The following is a 26,423-nucleotide window of genomic DNA, read 5'->3' on the forward strand; positions in this document are numbered from 1 at the left end:
CTTCTGTCCCCTTCTAAGAAAAAAATGAGATCTAGTTACATTTAGAATATAAGCATCCAACATCAAACTATGCGTAAACATATAATCTAATTTTGACCTGGTATTATTAACACTGAAAATTAAAGCAGCATAATTATAGTTCTTATTCATTGGGGGAGGGGTTAATTTAAGATGGTGGTTGTTACACATGAGGTCTTGAGTGTTTATTTCCTTTCCATGTGCACAATTCAACATATGAGTTCTAATGTGCCACAAGATCCATGAGCTACACATGAGTCTTTGATTTTTTCAATTGCTGAATTTCAGAAGAAAAGTGGGTTTTGCTTGTTATTGCTCTAATGTTTCTTAATGGATTTCAGTCAATGTTTTTGGAATTCTTCCAACAATAAAATGTATTCTTACTTTGAAAAATAGAATAAATGATGGGAAATGAATAGATCTGAAGAATCTCATCTCTATGCAAAAGTCATTTATCTCAAACCTTTTATTAGAATTTGAGATTTATTATTTTGTATTTCCAGGATTGCTAAAGCATTTTTTTCAGGCCTTTTATTACTGTCTTGTAAATTAGCCCACTAAATAAGTACCTTCATTTACAAATTAATCACATAAGAGGCTAATAATCTATACTACTCTACTATCTCTAAAAGAGGGAAGTTTTATATCTAGCATTGGAAAAATACTTCTAGTGAATAAACTGAAGAAATAAATAAAGTGATTTGTCCTTCCTCCAGGAGCACATTTTACTTCATTCTTCTGAGGCCAGCATAGAAGTATAGAGTGGCAGAAAAAAAGTAATAAATTCACCCTTTACCTGCATAGAATTCCTTTCTTTTGACTGCACTATTTTTTCTTAAAATTAAATAGTATTTATTTAACAAATAGTGCTGCTTCTTTTAACAATACCTAGATATGTGTAGACAATAACTATACATGTCAAAAGCAAGATAAAAACAGATCAAAATCCAGGTGAAAAGAATACAAATAACATAAAACCAAAAATAAGAAGCAAATGGGGGAGGGGATAGATTAATGGCTAGAGAATGCCAACATAAAACATTAGCTTTGGAGCCTCTGATACCACAGAGGATAAAATAATTCCACAGGACAGGTTCACTATGTATCTATACATAGGAAAGTACAGTGGCAATGCCCCCAAAGTGATAACACAAGAACTTTATCCCACAAATAAATATTTGTGCCATGTCAGGCGCAAACAGCCAGATCCACATGTGTAGAATTCAAGCTGACTATTTCATTGTATTCTGCCTATAATACAGGAATTTTCTGAAACGGCTTGCCTTTCCTTGGGAACAGATGGATAAGGTTCTATGTATCTTGGGGAGAGATGGGATCAATCCTGGCTTTCTTGCAGCTGAGCAACAATTGAAGGCTAATTCTCCACTTGAGTCCTCCTCCCTGACCGGCTGGGCATTTCCCAACATGACACAAGTACATAAGTCATGGAACTGAATAATTATACAAACATCACCATTGCAGTTGCCTATGATTCCATCCTAGCTGGATGCTCATATCCGGGCTGCAAAGACAATTGCTAGAAAGCTGGCGATCCATCCAGATTTTTGGATCCCAAATTTGGTATCCCTGATCTCAGTATCATTGCCAATTAGCAAGCTACACAGTGCAGTTCACAGATTTTTGGTTCCTGAGAGATGAACAAAATGGCCTGTTCCTACATTTGTCTCTGGAGGTCCCCTGCATTGTCAAATGCAAGATCATTTTTCTCTGAATTTGACTCTTACAACTTCCTGCATTCTAGCCAATGCTTTCAAAGCCCCCCTACCTTTTTAATTCTTCTGCAGGATAAAAGAATTGTTATGTTGATAACGTTTCACCTTTATACATGTATCTTATTTGTGTATATGTGGTTAAATGTTGGATTTTTACTTCACCTTCCTTTTTCCTATATTTCTCTCTTCCTCTCAGCTCTGGTAGCACAAGATTTTCCAAACTTGGTCTCTACTTCAGGCAGCAATTTTCAGAGAGTTTATTTACACAAGACTTTCTTTGCTAAGAGAATTTTTATCTATCTTTTTATACTAGGCAAAACAAGTCAAACACTGGAGGAGAACTTGGCTAATAGCTTAATGAGTAATGCTTGAGAGCCAGTGACCTGCTTTGTTTGGTTGCCTAGGAAACACAATAGTAGAAAACCCAGTCTTTCTTTTAATCTCTGTTTGCCCAGAGGAGTTAGCAGCCTCAGTTATGGTTCTTTTGAAAGTAGAAAGCATCTTGATGCACCTTAAAGGACATGAAATTTATTATGAGGTAAGCTCTCATGAACCGCAGGCTCCTTCTCCAGATGCATATGTAATAAAAAAAATTCCATAGTCAATAGAGCAACAAACTATTTTCCATGACAGATGCCACAGAACTCTTCATGGTATGTTTAGCAACAGATAAAATCATTGTGTCCTTCTCAAAATTGTTGTTGGGAATGATCACTAATTTAAACTTGCATGCATTGAAGTGCTGATTGAATTGTCATGCTTTTTAAAATTCATCACTAAGTAACCTAAAGGTTTGACAGGTTTCCCTCCTCTAACAACTGAGGGATATATTTTACCATCTGGGAAGTATGCAGCTGCATCTAATGGAAATAGATGTTTCCTAATATTAGAGAGGCCACCAGAGTCATTGCTTTCTAAGGAAATTGTTTCTGATCTGTAACAAATTGAAAAAGAAGGATCTGTTTGGCATGGATCTCCTTGTCTAAAGCTCTGTAAATATTTAAAAGCAGAAAGGGAAAGTAATATACACATAAAGGAGAATTATAATTGAAGAAGGAGAAATTATATAAAGGGAATGATTGTATTTCTTTCTCCTTTATAAAGAAAAAAGATGTTATTAAAATGAGCCATGGTGGCACAGTAGTTGGAGAGCAGTACTGCAGACTACTTCTGCTGACTGCCGGCTACCTGTAATTTGGCAGTTCAACTCTCACCAGGTTCAAGGTTGCTTCAGCCTTCCTTCCTTCTGAGGTGGGTAAAATGAGGACCCAGATTGTTGGGGGCAATATGCTGACTCTGTAAACTGCTTAGAGAGGGCTGTAAAAGAACTGTGAAATGGTATATAAGTCTAAGTGCTATTGCTATTGTTATTGCTATTGCTATTATGTTGGGAGAGGAGCCTCTGATATATTGCATAACTATTCAATGGAAAATAAACTGTTTTCCATTTCCATGATACTGAGTAGCCCACAGATACCTCTCCCCTTACCTCAAAAGTTCTCTGTGTGCTTTATTTGGTATAACGTCTTCTATATATATACTTCTTCAATAACCTGTGTTTTAAATAGTTATATTGGCATTGCCACGGCAGGATCTTGGGGCAGAATATTAGGCCTCTATCCAGCAATGTAATATGTATCCAGATCCTCTTTAACATAAATGTCAAGACATTCTCAAGTCAAACTTGACTTTTGATGATTAATTCATGGCCACAAGGATGCAGTCTCCTGGACAACAATAATGAAATAGTTCTCCCAGGTTTATCTTATAGCTCTGGTAGTCCCTGGTGCTAGCCAGGATTGATTCTGTTTAGCTTCTGAATCCAAACATGGTTGGTCCAATACTACTTCTGCTGCTAGCTACACCAATGAATGTTTATAAAGCAGGATGAATGACAGACTTATGTCTAGTATCAACATGGTGTGGCATTACTAGTCAAATATATATCTTTATGTTGTAGATGAACTTGGCTGTTCTCCTTTTTTCTATTTTTGTCTTGTATTAGTTCCTGGGCCTGCCTGGTTTTTAGTAATATGCTCTACTTATCTTTGTGTGTTCTGCTATACTACATGTTTCTGTAACAAAAACAACACAACTTGATGCCACCCTGAAAGACTTAAAACCCTCTGGGTCTGCCACAATCATTAATTAAAGCTCCAAATTCAGTGAAATTCATTCAATTTGCCCTTAGTCACAGAAATATTTAATTATACCCTTTTAATGTGATCAATGTACTAAGTAGCTACAATTTATTTAGAAAGAACATAGATGTGAAAAGCAAATACTCAAAATTTCTAACTACAAACTGTAGCTAGGAAGCATACATTGGCATGATGTGTGGTACTCATCACATACTTAGTGAACTGTAAGTGTTCACTGTATCAAGATGTTTTCCTATGAGAGCTATGCCTCAAAATGGTTGTGCCTTGTGCAATTCCCATTCAGTGCAATTGATCTTATGTGGGAGATATTGCCCATGGGATAACAGTAACAGAGTTGGAAGGGACCTTGGAGGTCATCTAGTCCAACCCCCTGCTCATGCAGGAGACCTATATTAGACCTATACCGAACTGCCAACCTTTCTGATTGACAAGCGGTTAAGACCACTGAGTCACCTAGCCAGACTATTGTCAAATATTAAAACAACTGACCCCTCAACTGATTTCCTTCTTCATTCTTCTTGCCTGTAGTTATATACTTAGCTTATTTGGGGTCAGCTATAAAAGCAAAAGCAGATTTTCCTCTGGCATGTTTTTTTTTCCCCAGAACAACATTTTTCAGGAGTTGGGAGTGAATTCAGGATGGTTCTGTACTATACAGTGTACAGCACCATGCCACAGGACAATGCATATTCATTTATTGTACTGATGAATGTGTGGCTAAGAAAGAGCAATGCTGAAAAGATAGTAAATATAGATATTGTTCACAAACTTACTTTTTTGTCACTGTCATAATTGCGAAAGTCGCCATGTAAGGCAGACTATTTGTACTATGTTTCCTGCTCTGCATTTCTGGTAACTTCTGGCTAGATGGAGGAGCAAGAATGAGATTCTGAGTTATGTTTCTTTTATTACAGATTTTTAGGAAAGGGAAATTCAACAGAATTTGGATTTCTTTAGTTGGTTTTGAATTTCTACTTGATGAAACTCACATGTGTGAAAATAATGGCAGTGGTTAATGTCATTCCATAATATCTTCTCTTTTAAAAAGACCTACCATAATAGACATACATTCTTTGCAGGTACCTGGGAAAATAGAAACATTTATGTTTTCTTAGTTGCTGTTAAGCCCACTATGGGCACAGCACAGCAGCACAAAGTACAACTAGGCACACAGATGAGAAATGCCTTTGTGCATATTATTATAAAACGTAACACCCATGTTGATCTTACCACAACTTCATCTGTGTGTGTCTGTTTATGGATCTACTTGATGCTTCTCTTGTAACCAATAATCTCGTAGTGCTTATATTTGGTGATAGGAAGGAGACTTTCACTTTGGGAATATTGTAAATGTGTCCTCTGGGTTACAGACCAAGTTCAAGAAACCCTTAAAAACCATTATTTAGAGACCGAATATTGGTTTTACATTCCTGAAGAAGTAGAAAGTTAAATCAAGTTCATCCTTATTGTAATATAGTTGAGAAGGGAGAGGGAGGTTACAAGTTTTCTTTCCAAGCTAACATAAATGTGCCAATGAGATGGGACTAGCCTTGTTCTCATTTTTTTATTGTTGGTTGGTTTTTCTTTCTTTTCTCTTGTGAATCATGAATAAATAATAACTACATTCACTGGTGTGTAACAGCTTTATTTTATAACTGGGCCATAAAGGGCAGAAACTAAAATAATACATAACAGAAGCAGAATGAAGTACTGCTAATATTAGTTTACTATATTTGGTTGTGAATCAGTGCTATAGCATAAAATACCAATAATACTTTGAGTTCTCTTTTTGTTGTTGTTGTTGTTCCTATCCTTATTCATTGTCTGCAGAAGCTAAGTAGGTGTGAGAGTTTGGATGATTACTTCAGTATAATTTTTTTGTATAATTTTATGCTGCCATATAACTTTCTTTTATAGGTCCCTTTAGATGGAATTTTATGCAGCAGAAACCTTGTCAACAGAAGAATTAATGTTTGAGTTAGCATTTTGGCAATAGAAAAAAAAAAATTCCAAAGCTGAGCAGTGAAGGTCAACAGACAGCCTCAAACCTGGATTCTTCAGCTCATCGTTCAACATTGGAGTTTTTAAATCCTTGTGATAGAGAAACCATTGCCAATGCTTACAAGGAACTGCTTATCCCTGCTTCTCTGGGTCCTGTTCAATGGAGGTATCTTAATGTTACTTCATTCGCAACCACAACAGATTTCAAAAGCTGAGTCAAGGAGAAATGTTGTCACCAACCCTGAAAGGAGGATACCCACCTTACGGGTCAAGAGAGGCTGGGTCTGGAATCAGTTTTTTGTCCTGGAAGAATACATGGGCTCCGAACCCCAGTACGTGGGAAAGGTAAATGCTTAATTTACTAAAATCAAAGTTCACTCAAAGGAGATTTTTCTTTAACTTTTAGTCACCAATTTGTTTGTTTTTTTTAATTAAAAAAACCAAACAACTCTTTTTCACTCTTATCACTATGTTATTATAATTTGTGATTATTTTTGCATAGTTTAATGAAATGTTTTTTGGGAAGATGTATCCATTATATATATAACCATTGCCTTGATTTTTAATAGCTCAAGGAAGAATTCGCCTGCAATTATAGGTTAAAAGTTAACAATATTTGAAGGATGTTTTTCAAAGATGGATAATCCTGAATGCTCAGCATAGAGAAACAAATTCTAATAATTCAGACATATCATTTGATACACCATGTACTTATTTATCTTGGAGTGGATCCCAGTTAAGTTAATAAAGCTTTCTTTGGAATAGATTTGTATAAGATTGTGCTTTATTCCATTGAAAGAAATTAAAATAAACTTCAAATATTTGGTATTTGAAGTTGCTAATAAAATGTTTAAAGTTCAAAGTTGTTATTGGAACACTTGTATGTGTATATATTTGTGTTTACCAAGGTTACAATAAGGATATCAGCTTTGTGATATGACAACGCAATATAGTATATCAAATTATGCAACTGAACAATTTGATAAAATTGAAAGACACTTTCCTGTTTCTCATTTCAACAATGTGTGTATTCATACACGTGGATACACATGTACATATGCCCTTTGGAGACATTTTAGATGTATTAAATTTATTCATGCAAATCATGGAAAATGGTTGGAATTTGACTTCCATCAGCTTGCATCACTGTTGGCAAATGCAACAATTAGATGTAACTGTGCTCTCTTTATACAGAAAACATAGGTATTTCTTGCCCCCTGTCCATATAGACTTTTATACCCACAAGGAAAAATGTTGTACACATACTAGGAATTGGATTCTAGTAAGAGATACATGGTGGCTCAGTGGCTAAGACACTGAGCTTGTCGATCGAAAGGTCAGCAGTTCAGCGGTTCAAATCCCTAGTGCCGCATAATGGGGTGAGCTCCAATTACTTGTCCCAGCTTCTGCCCACCTAGCAGTTCAAAAGCATGTAAAAAATGCAAGTAGAAAAATAGGGACCACCTTTGGTGGGAAGGTAACAGCATTCCGTGCGCCATTGGCACTTAGTCATGCTGGCCACATGACCATGGAGACATCTTCAAACAGCACTGGCTCTTCAGCTTTGAAATGGAGATGAGCTCCACCCCCTAGAGTTGGGAACGACTAGCACATATGTGCAAGGGGAACCTTTACCTTTACCTTTAAAAGAGAAAGGTAATAATGTCATATTGTACCATTTTTTCCAAGCCTTTTTTTTGCAATTTGAGGCTTTGTTTTAGTTTGTTTCATTGTATGTTTACATCTATTAGACTTATCACAAGGAAATGGCAGGTTGTCATAATATTTTGTATATCGTACATCTTAAAATATACCTACAGGCATTATGAATATTGCTGTTTTCCTAAAAGAACAATAAAGTCTCCTCTTAACAAGAATTATAATTCATGATCTCCCACTTTTATATGATTCTGTTTGCCCCTATTTGAATGCCAATGATCTGAGATGATGAAAGTTGAAGTCTAACAATAACAAAAACAAAAGTAACTTTTTATGGCCTGAGTGAGACTTTGGGTTTTTTTTTCTTTTTTAACCAGTAACCAAGTGTGATAACCAGCTAACATAATTGGAGGAATGGAATTTTCAGCTGTTTTTAAATCTTTAGGGACAAATTTTTGGAAAAAAGGATAAAAATAAAGGGATTAAAGCTATCGTGTATTTTGCGATTTTTCCCAAATAAGGGCAGAAAATCCTTTAATAGCAATAGCACCTAGACTTATATACCACTTCACAGTGCTTTACAGCACTCTCTAAGCAGTTTACAGAGTCAGCATCTTGCCCCCCAACGATCTGGGTCCTCAATTTGTTGACCTCGGAAGGATAGAAGGCTGAGTCAACCTTGGGCCACTCAGAATCAAACACCTGGACTGAGCAGTGAGTTAGCCCTGCAGCTCTGCAGTACTACATTCTAACCACTGTGCCATCATGGCTCTAATTTTAATGCTGTTGCAAATTCACCAGTGCATTTTGGTGTGCTGTGTCCTGAGGGTTCCAGGGTCAGAAAAAAAGAAAGAAACTAAGGTGACATCAACTGAAGCTGTCTTTCCCTGATCTAAAGGAATAATATTCTTTTCTCTTGCCTTGGTAGCAACTAAGCAACTAACTTGGGAGAGTGCAAGAAAAAAGAAACATGGATCCAATATTCCAAATAGCAATAGACTTATATACCACTTCACAGTGCTTTTACAGTCCTCTCTAAGCAGTTTACAGAGTCAGCATATTGCCCCCAACAATCTGGGTCTTCATTTTACCCACCTTGGAAGGAAGGAAGGCTGAGTCAACCTTGAGCCTGGTGAGATTCGATCTGCCAAATTGCAGGTAGCTGGCAGTCAGCAGAAGTAGCCTGCAGTACTGCTCTCCAACCACTGTGCCACCACGGCTCACTGCAAATAACAGATTATTATTGTGACTCCCTACTTTGTTGTTTGCTTGCTTTTTTTGGGGGGGGGGGTGGACACGGTTATATTTTCAAAGGAAAAGCTTATTTCATTTGTACATTTTCTTATCCCTTTTCTCCATTACTGATTTCCATGCTGGCTTGCCTGTTGTAAGCATAAGCATGTTAAAATGTTGTATTAGAGGGGAAATTAAAAGATATTTGAAAGAAAAGAAAGGAAAATGTGAATAGATTGTCTTTTACATTCAGCAGTAGCTCTTTATTTGCCATCATAAATAGTTTGATCATAAGAAGCATTTCAGGATGGATTTAGGGTGATAAAAGTACATAGAATTCATAAATATATAAACTATTTAATGTCAGCATGAATTTGGGAGAATACCTCTCGCTTAAGATCATTGATTATTACAGATCTTTGTTTATGTCCATGTGCTTTTAAAAATGAATTTTAGGCTGAGAGAATATATTCTCTTATTTCTGAGATTAATATTCATTCAGATAACATTGTTCATTTTATTGTAACACCTTAAAATATTTCTGTTGCTGTTTCTATCTTTTGATCAAGACAGTAGCTTTTAATGAGTTAAAATAAGCAGGAACAAAATGATGAGGATGTTATATTAGATCTCAGATTAACATGATCTAATTGTTACTTAGACATTTTATTACAGGGAGGAGAAGCTATAATGATGAATAAAGGTTTGGTGTTTTTGTTTTGCTAGGCATGTATCCTGGGTATAATTTCAGTTTAAGATGAGTAAATTGATGCATCCTTGAGTACTCAGTGTAGACTTTTAAGCAAATAAGTCCCCAGTGTACTACTTCTGTTTCGAAGATAAAAATAAAATATGGATGGATCTGGATGATAGAATACAAACTAATGAATGCATAACAAATACCTCATTAACAAGAAAGCAAGAAGCACAACTGTGAGCATGATGGTTTGGGTTTTTTTTTTTTTGGTTGTTGTTGTTGAGGAGTTACGGAATTGATGCTTATGTCTGACTTTATAAAGAATTTATACCAGCCAAAATAGTTCTATTCAGTATCAAATTCTTATGCAACATTCTCTGTTTTGATAATTATCTATCTCCTTGGTTATTTATTTCCAGCTTTGGCAATATGTGCACACAAATATCAAGCTTGATATGATAGGCTGTTTTTGTCATTATGTTGGCACCAAGGCTGTTGATATATGCCAGTATGTTTTGCACACTAGTTAGAAATGATGTCCACTATTATATAACAGAAGGTAACTAGCCACAAAATTTAAAGCATTTTTAATTGACTGGTTGTTAAATAAGGTAGTTTTGCAGAGATGGGTCTGGGAAGCTATGAGAGAGAGAAAGAAACAGAGAAATTGGAAGGGAGTGCTTAATTTTATATTCACTGGCTGTTTACCTCCCTTGACTTGTCAGGTTGTTTTGGCAGCTATGCTGGAAGAAAAGTGGGAAAGTTGTAATTAGACTAGCCCTCAAATGTTGCAACTGTGGCTATTGCTTCTCCATCACAAATTACTTCCACCAAGATATCCTCTGTGCAGATGGCGTTCTCAGAATAATTTTGGTCAAACTAAGCGAAGCTCTATGGTAAGATATAAACAGAATAGGTTCCAGCATTTCAATTGGAAAAGAAAGCTGACCTTTTGTCTGGTTTTCAATTCTTACATACATCAGAAGCATTGGTTCAGCTAATCGATAGTTTCACCATGCTGACTTATGAGAAGTTGTCACATTTTCTTAACTTCAAGATATTTTTGTCAAGGCAGTAAAATTAGTACTGGACCATTTATAGTTCTCTCTCTTTATTTAAAAATTCCCGATTAGCAATTTGTCAATTCAAGCCCTGCATTTTTTTTTAATTTAGTAGAAATTGGAATTGTTTTCTTTTTAGCTTCTCCCTTAAGATATGCCAAAGTATTATATATTTGTAAATTCTGCACACTGCAAAAAATATTAAGGTGAACTTAAAAGCCTTGGATGTTTTATCGCTAAATTCTGGTGAATAGATGATTTCACATTTACTGACTGATGTCTACATATTATTCATTGCCTTGTCCAGAATGTTATATGTTTTAATCCTCCAATTCCTCCATTCCACCCATGCAAAAAACCCCAGGCTTTTATGTTAATCTGAAAAGTGATGGTTTCATTCCTTATTATAGATCTAGAGCACTAACAGTATTAGTGTAATTTATAAATAGATTCCTAATGGGTCTATATAATTAGCTGTCAGTTTTGTTAAACATTCTGGATAACTAGTTCATTTTGGAAGCCACCTGGAATAGCTCTGAAGAGATTAATAGAAGCCATGTCAGATGTTAACAGCCCAGATTCTCAAATCAATTTATGCTGTCTTTCATCACCACCATCGAGCCCTTTCAGATTATTATTTGAAAAAATGTCAGGTTAGAGAACATGATGATTAATCAAATTCATGGACAGGAAGTCTAAAAAAGTTCCTGAGGTTGACCCTTTCAAATCAGGACAGTGTGTTTCTGCTCTTATATTGATATCCTATATCATATCAGAAAAGTCAGGCACAGCCATACACCTCTGTGCTTTTCAACTGTGGAGGTGGTTAGAAGTATTAAGTTTTTGGGTGTGCACCTGATGAGCAGGTTAGCTTGGTCACTCAATAATGAGACACTGGTGAAGCATGCGCAGCAGCGCCTGCATTTTCTGCATCTTATGAGAAGAGAACATCTTTTTCCCCTTATCCTTACCACTTCTTACAGAGGGAGGATTTAAAGCATCCTGTTGTATTGTATTACTGTGTGGTTTGAAGGTATTACTATTTTGGATAGGAAGGCTGTGCAGAGAGTGGTGAGGGCAGCAGAAAAGATTATTGGAAGTTCACCTCCTATTCAGGGTGTAGCATATAAGCAATGCTTCATCAGGGTCCATAGTATTGTCAGGCACATTACACATCCTATCTATGACCAGCTTTCTTTGTTACCTTCTGGGAGGAGACTGCAACATCTGAAACAAGATAACTAGATTCTGTTTATACTATATAGTATCAACCTTGTTAATTCTCAAAAGTCTTTTCCACTGTGCTCTGTGATGTGTGTGTGCATCTGACTATAGTATATGTATAAATAGCATGTATATGTATGTGCATGTATGCATATGAGGATCAGCATTTCATTTTTTAATGTATGCCAGTGTGTTCTCAGAAAAAGTGACAATAAAGCTCATCTCATCTCAGCTATCCTATCCTCTCCTATCCTAAATGACATAGATGAGGGAATAGAAGGGGAACTCATCAAATTTGCAGATGATACTAAAGTATCCTATCCTATCCTATCCTATCCTATCCTATCCTATCCTATCCTATCCTATCCTATCCTATCCTATCCTATCCTATCCTATCCTATCTCCTCCTCAAATAGGAGAAAGAAGGTGTGTTGGCTATGTTTCCTGACTTGAGTTATTTGTAAATCATAATAAAGGTGGGAGATAGATAGATAGATAGATAGATAGATAGATAGATAGATAGATAGATAGATAGATAATATCATAGTATGGGATCATGAATGAAACCCACACCATTTTATCCAGTTTGGGCAAAAACCAGCCTATGGGATTTTGCCTCACACTGAAAAAAATAGTAATCCTTTTTTTTTCCTTGTCATGGTTAGCAGAGCATATAATGTAAGTACTATAACAGATGTCACTAAACTATAATCTCTGAATCATGATAAACTAGCATAGCATACCTCACAGTCTGGAAAACAACCACTAGCAGCATTAAAACAAATTGGGAAAGCACCAACCTTTTAATGAAAGCAGTATTTTGAAGTGAATTTGGGAAGATATTTTCTTACTAAATTAGTATACTATGTGTACATTCTAAGTGGTGGGATATGGACAATGCTGACTTGAAAAGTAGATCAGAGATGGTAACTTGCATAGAATAGCATGATTATACTTTGGCTAAAACTAAGCTTTGGTTGTGCTTGTGGCATAATGGCCAGTTAAACATGTCTTTAATTAGCAGGGAATGCTACAAGTGACATGGTATTTAACTAAGGTTGGTAACGTAGCTTAAACTTTGATTATCTTATTTAAAAAGCCATGATTGCTATTGATGGTCAGTGTGGATGCATCTAGTGATAACTACAGCATAAGGAAGATTGTAGTTTGGAATATATGAAAAGTGAATGATAACAATGTGAATTAATGAACAAAATAAAAGATTTGCACATGTGTGCTCATGTAAGTAAAAAGCAGGAGCTATGAATAAGGAAGTTAAGTTAAAATAAGTTTATGGAAAGATATTAATTACTATAAATTGTAATGACATATAAATATGTCTCTCTGAACATCAACAGGTCTAATTATGAATTAAAGGACTAAAAACATTGTCATTTGCAGCAGAATGTTGATAGAAATATCTTAACATGATGCAAGCCCCACCTGTTATGGATTCAGTTAAGAAGTATTCAATGGGTCTTATTTGAGCTAGATTGAAAACACTAGAACAGTAGAAAGGAAGGATTATATGTATATAATCATCTTCTGTGTACAGATGTAAGATTGCATAACCCCAAGGTATTCTGAAACATATTATTCTTGTCAAGGGTGAAATCCAGCAGGTTCTGACAGGTTCTGGAGAATTGGTAGCAGAAATTTTGAGTAGTTTTGAGAACTGGCAAATACCACCTCTGGCTGGCCCCAGAATGGGGTGGGAATGAAGATTTTGCACTATCCATCCCCTGGAGCGGGGTGGGAATGGGGATTTTGGAGTATCCTTTCCCTGCCACGCCCACCAAGCCATCATGCCCACCAAGCCACGCCCACAGAACCGGTAGTAAAAAAAATTGGATTTCACCACTGATTCTTGTTCATCTTTTTAGACTGTTATTGCAGAAGATAGAAGTCATGGCTACAGGGGGTTTTGCTCACTTCATCTGGTATATTAGTTGGACTCTACCTGGTACACTATAAAATTTGTATCTGCTGAAAGAGATTACCTCTTGTTTCTTAGATGGGTTTTGGATCTGACCTTATATCTCTAAAAACAAAGTCAATGCATCCCTTTGCCTTGCCTCTGAGGACTCTTCAACCAGTTCCAGTAGTGGACAGACAAAATTGCTTCAGTGCTTCAGTGGGTATATTGTGGTGCTTCTTTGATGCAAATTGACTCATGGAGACAAATTGTAATCTCACACACCTCTGGATATAATTCCTTCCATGTGGGATCTCTGAGTTTCTTCTCCTGTATTGTTCAGCTATAATGAATGTGTTCACTTTGGGAAAGGAAGAGAGATCGTTTTGAGGAAGAAAGTTGCAGAGCCTTCAACTCAGGAAAAATGAAGTGTGCAAAAATGAATATTTTTTAAAAAGAATAATTATCACAATTGTAGATTTCTCAAAGGAAAATAAAAGGAGCAAAGCAATAGAGATGAAAGACTAACTAATTCACCAGTGCATCAGTAACGAGGTATTATTATGGTTTGATCACTTTTGAAGGGCACTTTGAAAGAACAGATGTTAAAAAAGAATAGTGCTGACACATATTATGTTGCTCGTGTTTTTTTTCTTTCCTAATAATTTTTAACATCAGATTTGCCTTTCTAATGGCCTACATACTGAATTGACATTTTCATTGACCATAGCTTCAATTATACTTACATAAATAGTCCTTTTCACTTCAGTGCACACATGCAAGATTAGGAAGTTTTCCTACAAAACTCTACCTCTTTTGTCATTGTGAAGTTGTGGAAGAGAATGAAATGGCACAAAGTTCCACAGCAACCTTTCTCTAACTTCCACACATTCACTGGAGAGATCTAAAGAGAATTTGTGCCTTTATTCAAGATAATGAATGACTGAAAAACCTGCAGTGAAAGATTTTGTGTCATCAGGGTAGATCATGAAGGTTCTTTTTTTTAAAAAAAGTTTATTCTATTCAAATGAGCAAAACTAAGGAGGCTATATTACATAGATGATAAAAAGTGGGAAATTTCTTCTTACCAACAAAGAGACTTAAATGTTTTTAAAACAATATTTTGACCATCAAAAAATTGAGGTTCTCAAATATTCATCCTAGTGTTATTAGTATCTGTTGTGTTTGACATGAATAGAAAATAGATGTAATCAACCTAGCAGAAACTTAACACACCTATTTTTATACTTATTTCAATTAAAACTTGTAACATTGCTCCATAGTTGAATAGGGTTTCACCACTGAATTTTAGCAATCTGATCTTAGAGGATTCTACAGACCACAAAAATGGAGGCTTCTTGACAATTATAGGGTTTTTTTTCTTCTTTGATTTGAGGGGACAAAGTTAAGTGATGCAACAGTGCTGGATGAAAAATGATGACATGGAGACAGAAATTATTCTTTTGAGGGCAGTAACAGATTTACAAAAAAATACAGAGTGAGCTTTTTTCCCCGATGACTTTTAAGAATCTAGAATATGTTCTGTTCCAAAAGAGTAGCCAACTATAATAAAAATGTAAAGGTTATTGTATTAACTGCAACATGGAGTTTAAATGGCATAAATCTATGTCAGTTCCATAAAGCTGACAGTGAAATTGTTGAATATTAAGGGGTAGTATGGATTTTTAAAAATTCTTCAGGCAAAGAAATTATGCATTGTCCTTTCCTAGGCCTATGCCCTTCAAATATATTGGAATTACAACTCTCATAATTGCCAAGCAGAGCTGGCCCAATATAATAGTGAATATAAATAACCCAAATCCTTTAGAACTGCAACTTTTCACTACAAAATTGTCCTCAGTTGATTTCTCTCTGGAATTCAGGCTCGTTAAACAAAAATATCTAGATAGGTTAACCATCCAGAGTTCATTTTAATTGGTGGTAGTAATTCATGCAATAAACTCTCAAGCTGTTTCTGATGCTCATGTGAGCGGTATGAATGTAAGTGGACATACAAGTTGGGCTCTACATAATTTCTGAATATTCCTTGCATTCTTGAAGATGCTCCTGGGTAGGTGTGTTATGAGTCATTCATTTGGAGGTTTCTTTGAACCACAAATGCAGATTTTGGAACATCTTTGAAACAGTCATTCTGATTTTGGGGTGTATATCCAAAATAAAGCCTGAAAGATAGAATCTGTGGTCCTATTATTGCTTGACTAAGAGTCGGTCCCAATGAATTTTGTTCTAAAACGATATGCTTGTTCTAGTTTCACAACTCAGGTAAACCTCCTCTTCTATACACCTCAAAAAGTATACGAATATAAACTAGAGACTTGCTTGCTTAGATTTTCCTGTAAAGAATTAAATTAGAATGTTCACTAGAATTCTTATGTTGTGATCTTCAGCTCCTTCTAATTGTTATAGAACTTAAAAATGGTGTTAGGCAAACTCTGAATAGGAGAATATTAAGTAAGTTCTAAAAAACATAAATGTAAGTTCTAAATAGTTAAAGGGAACCTTGAATCCTAAAAGGTTAGTGGTAAGTTTGGTGATAGCCTGATTTCACTTTGGCAACCATGATGCTGTTGTATTTGCATGTGCTTTGTAGGGGTGGGTTCTACTTACCTTTACTACTAGTTCACAACGGGGCCGTGTGCGCAAACGAAGCGAGCACACACGTGCGCTCTTCTGCACATGCGCAGAAGCATTTTGATGACATTGGGGTCGGTGGGTGGAGCCTCCTGTCGGTTTTACTACTGGTTCTATAGAACCGGTGAGAACTGGGGGCAACCCACCACTGGTCCTTTGACATATGAGTTCAGATTATTTGTACTAGGGGTCCCTCACTCAGCCTGTTTGCTGGTGAGGCACCACTTTTGATCAAACATTTATGGTTTGTTTAGTGCTTCTTTTTAAAGTTAGCTATTTCCAGGCCAGAAATGTTAGGAGTGAAATCCAGTAATAATTTCTTACTCCATTTGATAAAAAAGAAATACCTTTTAAGATTGTTTTTAAAGGAAAAGAATTATTGATAACAATTGTCTTGGTCATGTTCAAGAATTTTAATTACCATACTTACAAGTTGAGATATGAATGTTTTTCATTGTATGATCATTACTCCAGAAACGTACAGTCTCTTGGGCTTCTGAGATTTCACCCAAAAGACTTCATGAACATTTTCTTCCCTTCATTTTATGAAGAATGGACAGCCATGGAGGCACAATGAGGGAGTTGGAATTGCCCATCCTATTATCTATTTTATGAGGGAAAGAGCTTCACTGATTTACTTGATTTCCAAGTAATTTCATCACTTTTTTAATTTTATCCACAGCATATTTTGATGCATTCAATATCTGTACATTGCATTTTAATTATTATTATTAACCTAAATATGAAATTGTTTAAAACTGATGTTCTCTTTTTCTACCTTTCTGGGCTTAGTAATGAAGAAAAACATGAAAATGGATTACAAGACTGGGGAGACTAAAATTCTTATAAGGCCCTGTTAGAATGACAGCATTGGATTTTTTATTTTTTTTTATTTTTTACTAAACAACAATTCCTTTTAGCTCATAAGCTCGTAAAATAAGTTATTTTTAAATAGCAAAATATGTTAGGGGGAGAATAAAGTACCTGGCAGGTTTGTGCTGATTACTACAAAAATTGAGAGGAAAAACATTCAGTCAGTAGCACATGATTTGCTGCAAGGGAAATGGCCTACTTCCAAAGTTGGAGTCTTGTAGTTTATTCTGTTTTAATCTTAGGTGTGTAATTATCTAAATACCTTATTTGTGATTCTTTTCTATTTTATGAGAACTTCTATTAACTTGTGTCTGTGATTCATATTTTTTGCTCTGCTTTCATAGTCCACTGATAAAAGAATATTACCCATATATGGGTAATAAATATGAAAACTATTATGTTAAGCTAGAGATAGAAATATAGAGATAGTGACAGAAACAGAGATGACAGATATAGAGACAGAGGTAAAGACAGACAGAGAGATATAGATGTGTCTCTGTGTGAGTATATGTGCAATACAGTAATAGAATGGAATCATGGAGAAGTGACAGGTTAAATGAAGTTTAATTGTGGAAAATTGGCTTTTCGTGCATAATATTCCAGGTCCCAAACCTGGAAGTTCTATTGAAAAATATCTGAAGTATCCTGGATGAAAATGACATCTTAACTTGAAACTTTCCAACAATTATTATTTAGATTAGTCCATAGTTATCAGTATTAGATAAACCTCTGTGATCTGACTAGAGTTGTTATAGTCTGAATGAATCCAGTTCCAATTAATAAGGGATGTATTCAAACAAAAATGAGAGAAAACATCAGCATTTTGTATTTATGGCTCATTAACACAAGGGTTTTGTTTACATACATTTATACATACATTTATATGCAAATTTCCCTAATGTACACATTGTTTTATGCAGCTGTCCCATATATGCACATTTCTGTACACAATTGTTCAGCAAAAACACATTTTTAATGGACAGTAGCTGGCATTAACTACATATTTATTCATGCCACAGTGGATTCATAGCATCTTGCTTGAAAAGAAATCAGAGACTGATATCTGTTGTATATATTAGAACAGGCTCAGTATAAATTAGCATTATTCACTTGAATTTAACTGATTTTTCTTTTTCTTTTTTCTTTTGCCTTTTTCTTGGACTGTATTCAGATATTCCAGTCCCATTCTTTGTAAATTGTGATATACACTGTGTTTGCACAGCAAAAATAGACTTTGGGAAAACAGATTTACAAAGCTGAACATTCCCAAAAGGTTCCCATGACAAATGAGGAAGTAACTGAAATTTACCTGATAAAATTTCTTCAATATTAGACGCTATTATTCAACCAAGCTTTATATTGGGAAACATTCCACCTTAAACATGAACATCACCAAAACTTCTATTATTGTATTAGAATAATACTTACAGAACTTTGATTCCTCCATCCATCCATCAATCAATCCATCAATCAATAAAGGTCCTTTCTCATTTGCACAACCTGTTGCAATCCAGCAGTAAGCAAGTTCTTCTAGTCTAAGCTTAAAAAATACTAATTTAATGAAAAATTAATGAATTAATCTAGCATCAAAGTAAAAAAAGTGTAAGCCTCTATAGATTTGGCAGGAAATTCACACTAAATCCTACTGAAAATTAGCAGCAAAGATTTGTAACAACCATTGTGAACAAGGACTAGATTCTTTCAAGAAATGTCTATTGTTCTCCTATTTTTCTGAGACCTCTGGGCATGAAATAATATTTTCCTAGGTCAACAAATAACAAAAGTTATTGGATTAAATGGCAGATCAGAGTGATTGCCAATGCTAGCATTTTGCTTTCAGGAGCATAGAATTCAGAGCAGTGCCAGCTTCATGCCATGCCATGATAACTATTTATTTCATAGCTTAAACTTACTAATGAGCTTGATGTAATGTGGACTTTCAAACATTATATCTTGGATATAATGACACTCTCTTTAAATAGCCATGTATATTGTTGATTATTTTCCTCATGCTTCCATGCTCCTTTCAGAGCCCTCCAATGGTGAGAATTCAGTGTGGGAGCATGGAGACCTGCTTGTCGTGTCCGATCTTGTTGTGATGTCAGCCGGAAGTCCATCCTTGCAATTTTCTTGGCAAGGTTTTTCAAAATTAATTTGCCATTACCTCCTTCCTAAGACTGAAAAATGACTTCTCCAAGGTCACCCAGTTGGTTTTGTGCTCAAGATGGGATTAGAACTCATGGTCTCCTGATTTCTAGCCTGGTACCTTAACCACTATACCAAACTGCCTCTCAGTTTCATCTTAGTATTAGATTTTGCCATTTTTTTTATAAATTTCAAGGGACTGTTCCATGTTTAGATTAAAATGCCATGATTGTTTTTGAGTTAATAACTAATACAACTCTCTTCCTTCCTTTCCTCCTTCTTTCCTCCCTTAAAAATTAACCTGCTATTTTGTTAAATTGTTTCATTTTTTAGTCCACCTACTAGTTTTCTAGCAATGGCGTATTTCACAATAGTTAATGTTGTTTAATAAGGAGGACTATTCTAAGCATATTCATAAAAAGTACATTAATACTTAATGGAACAATAAATTATAGCAACTATTGTAAAATCATTATTTTCAGTGGGATTTAATCTAAGAGTTCTGAATTTGCAAAGAAAGACACTATATAAAATAAATATATGTAACATATTTATGACCAGTTTGGTGTAGTGGTTGAGGCATCAGACTAGAAACTGGGAGGCTATGAGTGTTAGTTCCACCTTAGTCACAAAGTCATCTGGGAGACCTTGAGTCAGTTCTCTCTCTCTAGCTTAGGAAAAAGGCAACAGCAAACCACTTCTGAAAATCTCACTAAAAAAACCTAAAAAGACCAATCCAGGTAGTCATCAGGAGTTAAATCTTATCAATACTAAGATTATATTGAATCTAATAAAGTACAACAGTATTCCACTTTGAAAACTCTTATTATTTCCTAATTTTTAAGTTCTTGGAACTCTATTCATATACTCATTCCTCAGTTAACAACCAACATTGGAACCAGGAACTCCATCACTAAGTAACACAGTCATAAAGCAAAATAACTGTACCAACCTATGAGGGCAATTCTAGCAGTTGTTTGCAGTAATTAACTGAATAAAACATAGTTCTTATGCATTATGTCATATGACTGCTTCTTGTGTTTCCCTGCTGGCTTCCCCATTGCATGTCAGAAGCTAACAGTGAAGATCACAAATGGGTATCACATTTGAAACCAAAAATATTTAGGAATTGCCCATCCATCTCTGTCTCACTGGGATTTAATCCCCATACAGTTCAACATTGTATCTATGGACTACTTCAAAACATATAAAATTAGAAGGCAATGTGAAAGAAAATATTTCAGTATACCGTCCTCTCAGACAATATTTCTGAAAGCTTCTTGGAAGAGTCCCATAATGTGGCAGACCTAGAAGCAAATGTTATCATTTTCTCTTCCAACTAAGATGTGGTGTTGAGTTCATAATGGGTCCATGTGATTTGCTGTGTACTGTATGTTTCCCCCTGGATAAACATTTAATTTTACCCCAGAGCTTTTGGTACCTTCTTGTATAAGCTTCCATTTATGCATTTTATCTCCCGTATTCCCTTTGGTGCTTTTACTTAAACAGTGCATAACTTGGAATCCTAAATTTCTTCACTTCAAGTATTTCCTCCTTCTTGTGTATATATTGCCTGTGAAACATAATGGGTAAAGGTTTAGTGAAGCCATAGGAGTAAATTATGGATTCACAAACTTGAAATTATTACAGAATGGTCTTTAAAAAACCTCTTCCTAACCAGGGTCATTAAGGATGCATTGGCTCATCGGATCCAGAACTCTTAGATGAAACAGCTTTTCTAACTCCATTTTAATAGGGGTATATTTAATAGGGCCTGGACATGGAAAATGTTCAGTGGTAGCCCTGTCCAACTTTAAAATATCCAGCATTTAGATACTATCATTAATATATTTTCACAACATTAAAGAATTACTTACTCTCCTAGGCCTTTTAATGCTGCATTACTGCTGCTTTTACTCTGTTATATTCTTTATTTAATGTTTTAATACACTTTAAAAATGTGTAAATCTATTGTTTTAATTGTTTGAATTTTATTGTTAAACAGATTTAAGATTTTTTTGGGGGGGTAAGGAAATTGGCACAAATATTTTAAATAAAATATATGCTAGAATTCTAGCTAACTCACAACAATAACAAACAAAAAACAAAAAAAGCGTAAAACTAGAATCTTGCATCCCAATCAACACTCTCAAATACATCAACAAATACAATCCCTGGACTCCAATTCCATTGCTTATAGGAATTTTTCATCACCTTCTGGAAAACTAAAAGGACAGGGACTTTCCAGTTCCCAGGGGGAAGGATGATTCCCAAGGGAGAAGTTGCTGCAGAAAAGACATTTTTATGGGTCCCAGTAGATGGAAACATTTGGAGGAAGGAACCTAGAGTGCATTTACCCTATCTGACTTGGTGGAACGGGTAGATACCCTCAGGGTATTGACCATCAAGAAGCATAGGTCTCCTCAAAATAAACAAGATGAGAAATTTCTAGCTGCATTAGGGCATAGTTAAAAATAAGGCCAATGCATTGAACTTTTGGGTATTAAAAATACCCCTAACTCTCATTTTTCACTTTTTAAAACAAAATAACTTTATTACAACATTATGCGCTTCCCATAAGCTCATGCATGTTCTCTTTATTAGAACCTTTTCAGTTGCAGCTCTGTTGTCCTCACTATTATGCAGATATGAAACATTAGCAGCTTTCTGCTGAGTTTTCTAAAATAAAAGTGTGAGAGAAATGAGGAAGAGCAGATCTCTTATTGATAAGATTTTGCTTCCCCTAAATAATTGCCACTCTTATTCAACAATGTGCCTTTTTTTTTGTTAAGCCGGGTCAATCGACATTAACAGTTTGAAATTTATTGCTGCAAGGTGAATAAAGCTGTAGGGGATGCAGAGAAAGCAGACAGAAGCATAAGGGAAAGTTGTCATCTCTTACAAGTTTACCGGCATAGGTCATCATTCTGAGCCACTCTCTTCAAGCCACAAGGGACAAACAAACAGCAGAAGAAAGCTATGCATGCTATTAAAATTCATAAGGCCCATTGCTCCTTCCCTGCAATTTAACGCTGGCATTTTGTAAATCATCCTGCTGCTTTTTTTCCATGGAAAGTAACCTTTTACTTACCTGTATCACAAAGATTGCTGACCCTAAGCAAATGATCCCACAACATTTTAAAGCAAGTGCTCTATCTCCCTTGAAGTATGCAAAAATAATGCTAGTAACAACGTGCTTTTTTTTAAAGAAAGGAAAAAGAAAAATAGCTATAGATAATGAAAGGGCAAACGCTTTAAAGATTGCAAAGACATTATTTGCCGCCCAGACATGATTTTCTGCTGGCTTTTCTAGTTAAGTCACAGTAGATGGTATAAGTTATCTGACCTTGGCTAATCTCAAAAAAGCTTAGCAAGCTAGACTAGGACTAGAACTGAAGCCAGAAGGGAATCTCAGGGCTATGGACTAAATTAAGAAGTTCAAAAAACCCCCACCATTCCTGAAGACGCCAGCAGCAAAATATTTTCATATCATTGCCAGGAAAGCCAGTTGGAGTTGAGTTATACTTGAGGAAAGCTACTGTTGGCCAGAGAAGCCCAGGCCAGTGAAAAATCTCCTAAGGAAATGCTGCTTTGAGAGGAAAAGGCTTTGGCATGTCAAGCATATGAATGCTTTTATTTATGCTGCTGAATGCTGCTAGTTTTATTTATTTATTAAAAATAGTTTACCTACCTTTTCCAACACTGAACTTCCAGTTACCATGCAGCCCAATTAAATCGTGCAATTGTATTTCAAAAGGATATTCTATTTAAAACAATATAGTATAAACACTAAAATAGCTAAATCATCATGTATACAGCCAGCATATCAAATCCATTTTCTTATTTCCAGATGTGCTTCTCCTAAGAGAACTCCAGCCCTTCTTCCATCCTCTTTACCATTAAAGGTAAATGTACATTCTTGAACCCATCAGTTGAAAGTGGTTGGGACTAAGTAAAATGCAAGAAATGGGTTATTCTGGTTACTCTCTGTTGTTGCTCTATTACAATTTAATGCTTCCAGAAGCTATGTTTTTTGTTTATTTTGTTCTGTTTTAAATGGTGATACTGGGAAGTGATTGGGAACTCAATACATATACCTGCCTCTATTTGTCGGTTTTTAAATTATTATTTTTTTCTTATATGAACACAACAACAGATATATACTAAATAGAAATCAGTGTTAATTGGATGTATTATATGGGAAAATCAATGATTACAAATAAGCAGCATGTAATCTCTGTGCAGGTAGATTGCTTCCACTTCATCACATCAGTTTCCATTTTTCATCAATTACGGATTGTATATTATGATGAAGCCACATGAACATTCACAAATTATTTGCTTCTATAGTCACTCTCCAAGATAACCATCTGGAAATGCAACTGAAAGAGCAGTAATACATTTGAAAAGGAAGGGAAAGGAAGCATTCTGAAAATGTCCTGATCATGTATTAAAACACCATATATCAGTGATGGCTAACTTTTTCCAGACTGAGTGCACAAAGCACGTGCGTGTGTGTGCAAATGCATTTGTGTGCGCTCAATCCCCCAAAATGTAATGTGTGCGCAGGCCACGTGCATGCCCCCCATCCCTGCACATGTGCACGTGGCCCCCTTGCATGCACGCATATCCCCCTGCATACACCGTCCCCTGTGCATGCGTGTGCACCCCCACACATGCCCCACCCCTGTGCATATGTGTGCGCTTCCCTGCATGTGCCCCATTCCCACAAGCATCAGGCCGGCCTCCCACAGTGCCCCTCCCCCTGCACATATGCAGCAGAGACCAGCTGCTGATGGGAGGTGTGCGCGCATGCATGGCAGACCTGAACTAGGGTGACGACTCGCGTACCCACAAAAAGGGCACTGCGTGCCACCTCTGGCACATGTGCCATAGGTTCACCATCACGGCTATATATACTTCCTAGTCAGAGGGATGAAAACAAGAATATGTTGAATTGAAAGATAATTTCTAGATTACATAGAATTTACATAGAATACATGAGTCTGTAAAACTGGGTGTTGTTTGCATGTATATAGTTAGCAGGGAATGCTACATGAGATTTGAGTCATATCTGTATATTTCCTATCTTATTTTACAGTATTATACAAAAGTCTCAAATGATCAAAGGCATGTTGGTCAGCAGAAGTCACTGTCTATGTTGATAATAATTGAATATGGAAAAATTGTGATTTAAAAAAGAGAGTAAACGAATTAATGAATAGAAAGAAAAATACATGCTTGTAAAGAAACAGTGGAAAGATGTAGTAGATCTGAATAAGATGATCAATACATGCACAAAAGGTATAGCTTTGATTAAAAGCTATACCTTTAAAAGGTTAAAAATCATGTCAGGAAGTATGAGCCCGTGTCATTTAGATTGTTCGGATTGATATTCCCAGGTTAGTGAGAACTATTATATAATATTTATTTAGCTGCCTTCCAAGGCCAGCAAAAAATCAGCTTTGTATTGTTAATTTGAAACAGTAGGAAGAAAACTGTGGAGCAAATAGCAATAGCAATAGCAATAGCACTTAGACTTATATACTGCTTCACAGTGCTTTTACAGTCCTCTCTAAGCAGTTTACAGAGTCAGCATATTGCCCCCAATAATCCGGGTCCTCATTTTACCCACCCTAGAAGGATGGAAGACTGAGTCAACCTTGAGCCTGGTGAGATTCGATCTGCCAAACTGCTGACAGTCGGTGATCAGCAGAAGTAGCCTGCAGTACTGCACTCTAACCACTGTGCCACCGTTGCTGTTCCCTGCAAAGATCTAGTATTGTTTTTAAGGTTTCATTTTAGTCCATAGTAAAGCTTTTAACATAATCTGGTTTTAGTGTCTCCTGTCAAGTTAATCCTATTGCTGTATAAGGGACAAAATGATGGGTTAGCTAAGATTTACTACCAAACACTAGTGTGAAATTTGTCAGTGTGAAACAAGAAATTCATAGTTTTGTGATAGTTGTATATTACACTCTAATGAATAATTAGTACAATAAAGGAGAAAGGATGAATTTTGAGAAAAACTGAGCAACATCCTAAGTTAATGTGATTCAGAGAAAAAAGTTACCGGTATTTGATTAGGTAGGAACAAGAGAAAAGAAAACAGTAGTCAAAAAGTACTCAGTCAATATGATGAATCAAGAATGAATGAGGATGGTGACTGGAATCGGGTTAGAACAGGATCTGCTTTGAATATACGATTTATATGTGATATATTCATTTGCTGATGAATATATGCATTAGAATGCAATATGCATTAGAAAGGAAGGAATATGCATAGGGTCTTGGGGAAAAATGGACATATATTTTAAAAAAGGGAGAAGGTGAATAAAGTGAGGATGAAAATTGAGCAATTTCAGGAAAAATGGTTCAAGTCTTGTATGACAGATTTGTCTTCCAAAAGAATGAATGGAAAGTAGAAGAAGTTGTTTAGAACAGAATGAAAACAATTACATTATCGGGTACCAGAAAGGTTTTTGAAGATAGGTTGAAGTGAATAGGCTTGTTGAGAGATGTTTTCAGCAATATTATTTATTATTTATTACATGTATTTATATGCTGCCATTCTCCCAAAGGACAATAAAATCATAATTTAATCCAAATAATTAATTAGTAGTATAATTAATAAAAAATAATTAATTATAAATAATTAATTAATTAGTAATATGAAAATTGATTAGTGAATAAATATAAATAAAATTGGTATATTTTGAAACATGCCTGAGAATGGTTCAGCACTGAACAGGAAATTAGCCACGGATGTATTTTTTCCACTTGATTATTTAATGTATTTATGGGTACACGTATCCATGTTTGCATCCATAGCAAGCTTTACATGCTTATAGCAATGTGGATGTACATGTATTTTTGCACATGGATGAACATGCTGTTAAATCTAAATGATTTGTACTCAGTTTTGTATAGATTGAATAACTAACAACAAGGAGTATGGAACTGCACTTATCTTTGATAAGTAGGCAGATAGATGGAAGAATGTTTACTAAATATGAAAGAATGGATGGAGAAATTATAAAGTAGATGGGT

General features: G+C 35.6%; 1 protein-coding gene across 1 annotated transcript in view; it reads left to right on the forward strand.

Moving 5' to 3' along the window:
* Nucleotides 1–6,028: 6,028 nt before the first annotated feature.
* The window catches only part of CDH12 (cadherin 12), a 172,330-nt gene continuing 151,935 nt past the window's right edge, over nucleotides 6,029–26,423 (forward strand). Inside the window, exon 1 of the mRNA XM_070942578.1 lies at nucleotides 6,029–6,259. Coding sequence (XP_070798679.1) covers nucleotides 6,029–6,259 — 231 coding nt within the window. The remainder of the gene's footprint in view (nucleotides 6,260–26,423) is intronic.

The sequence above is a fragment of the Pituophis catenifer genome, unplaced genomic scaffold, assembly GCF_029215685.1.
Source record: "Pituophis catenifer annectens isolate HBS135680 unplaced genomic scaffold, rPitCat1.0.hap2 SCAF_3, whole genome shotgun sequence".
Classification (NCBI taxonomy): Eukaryota; Metazoa; Chordata; class Lepidosauria; order Squamata; family Colubridae; genus Pituophis; species Pituophis catenifer.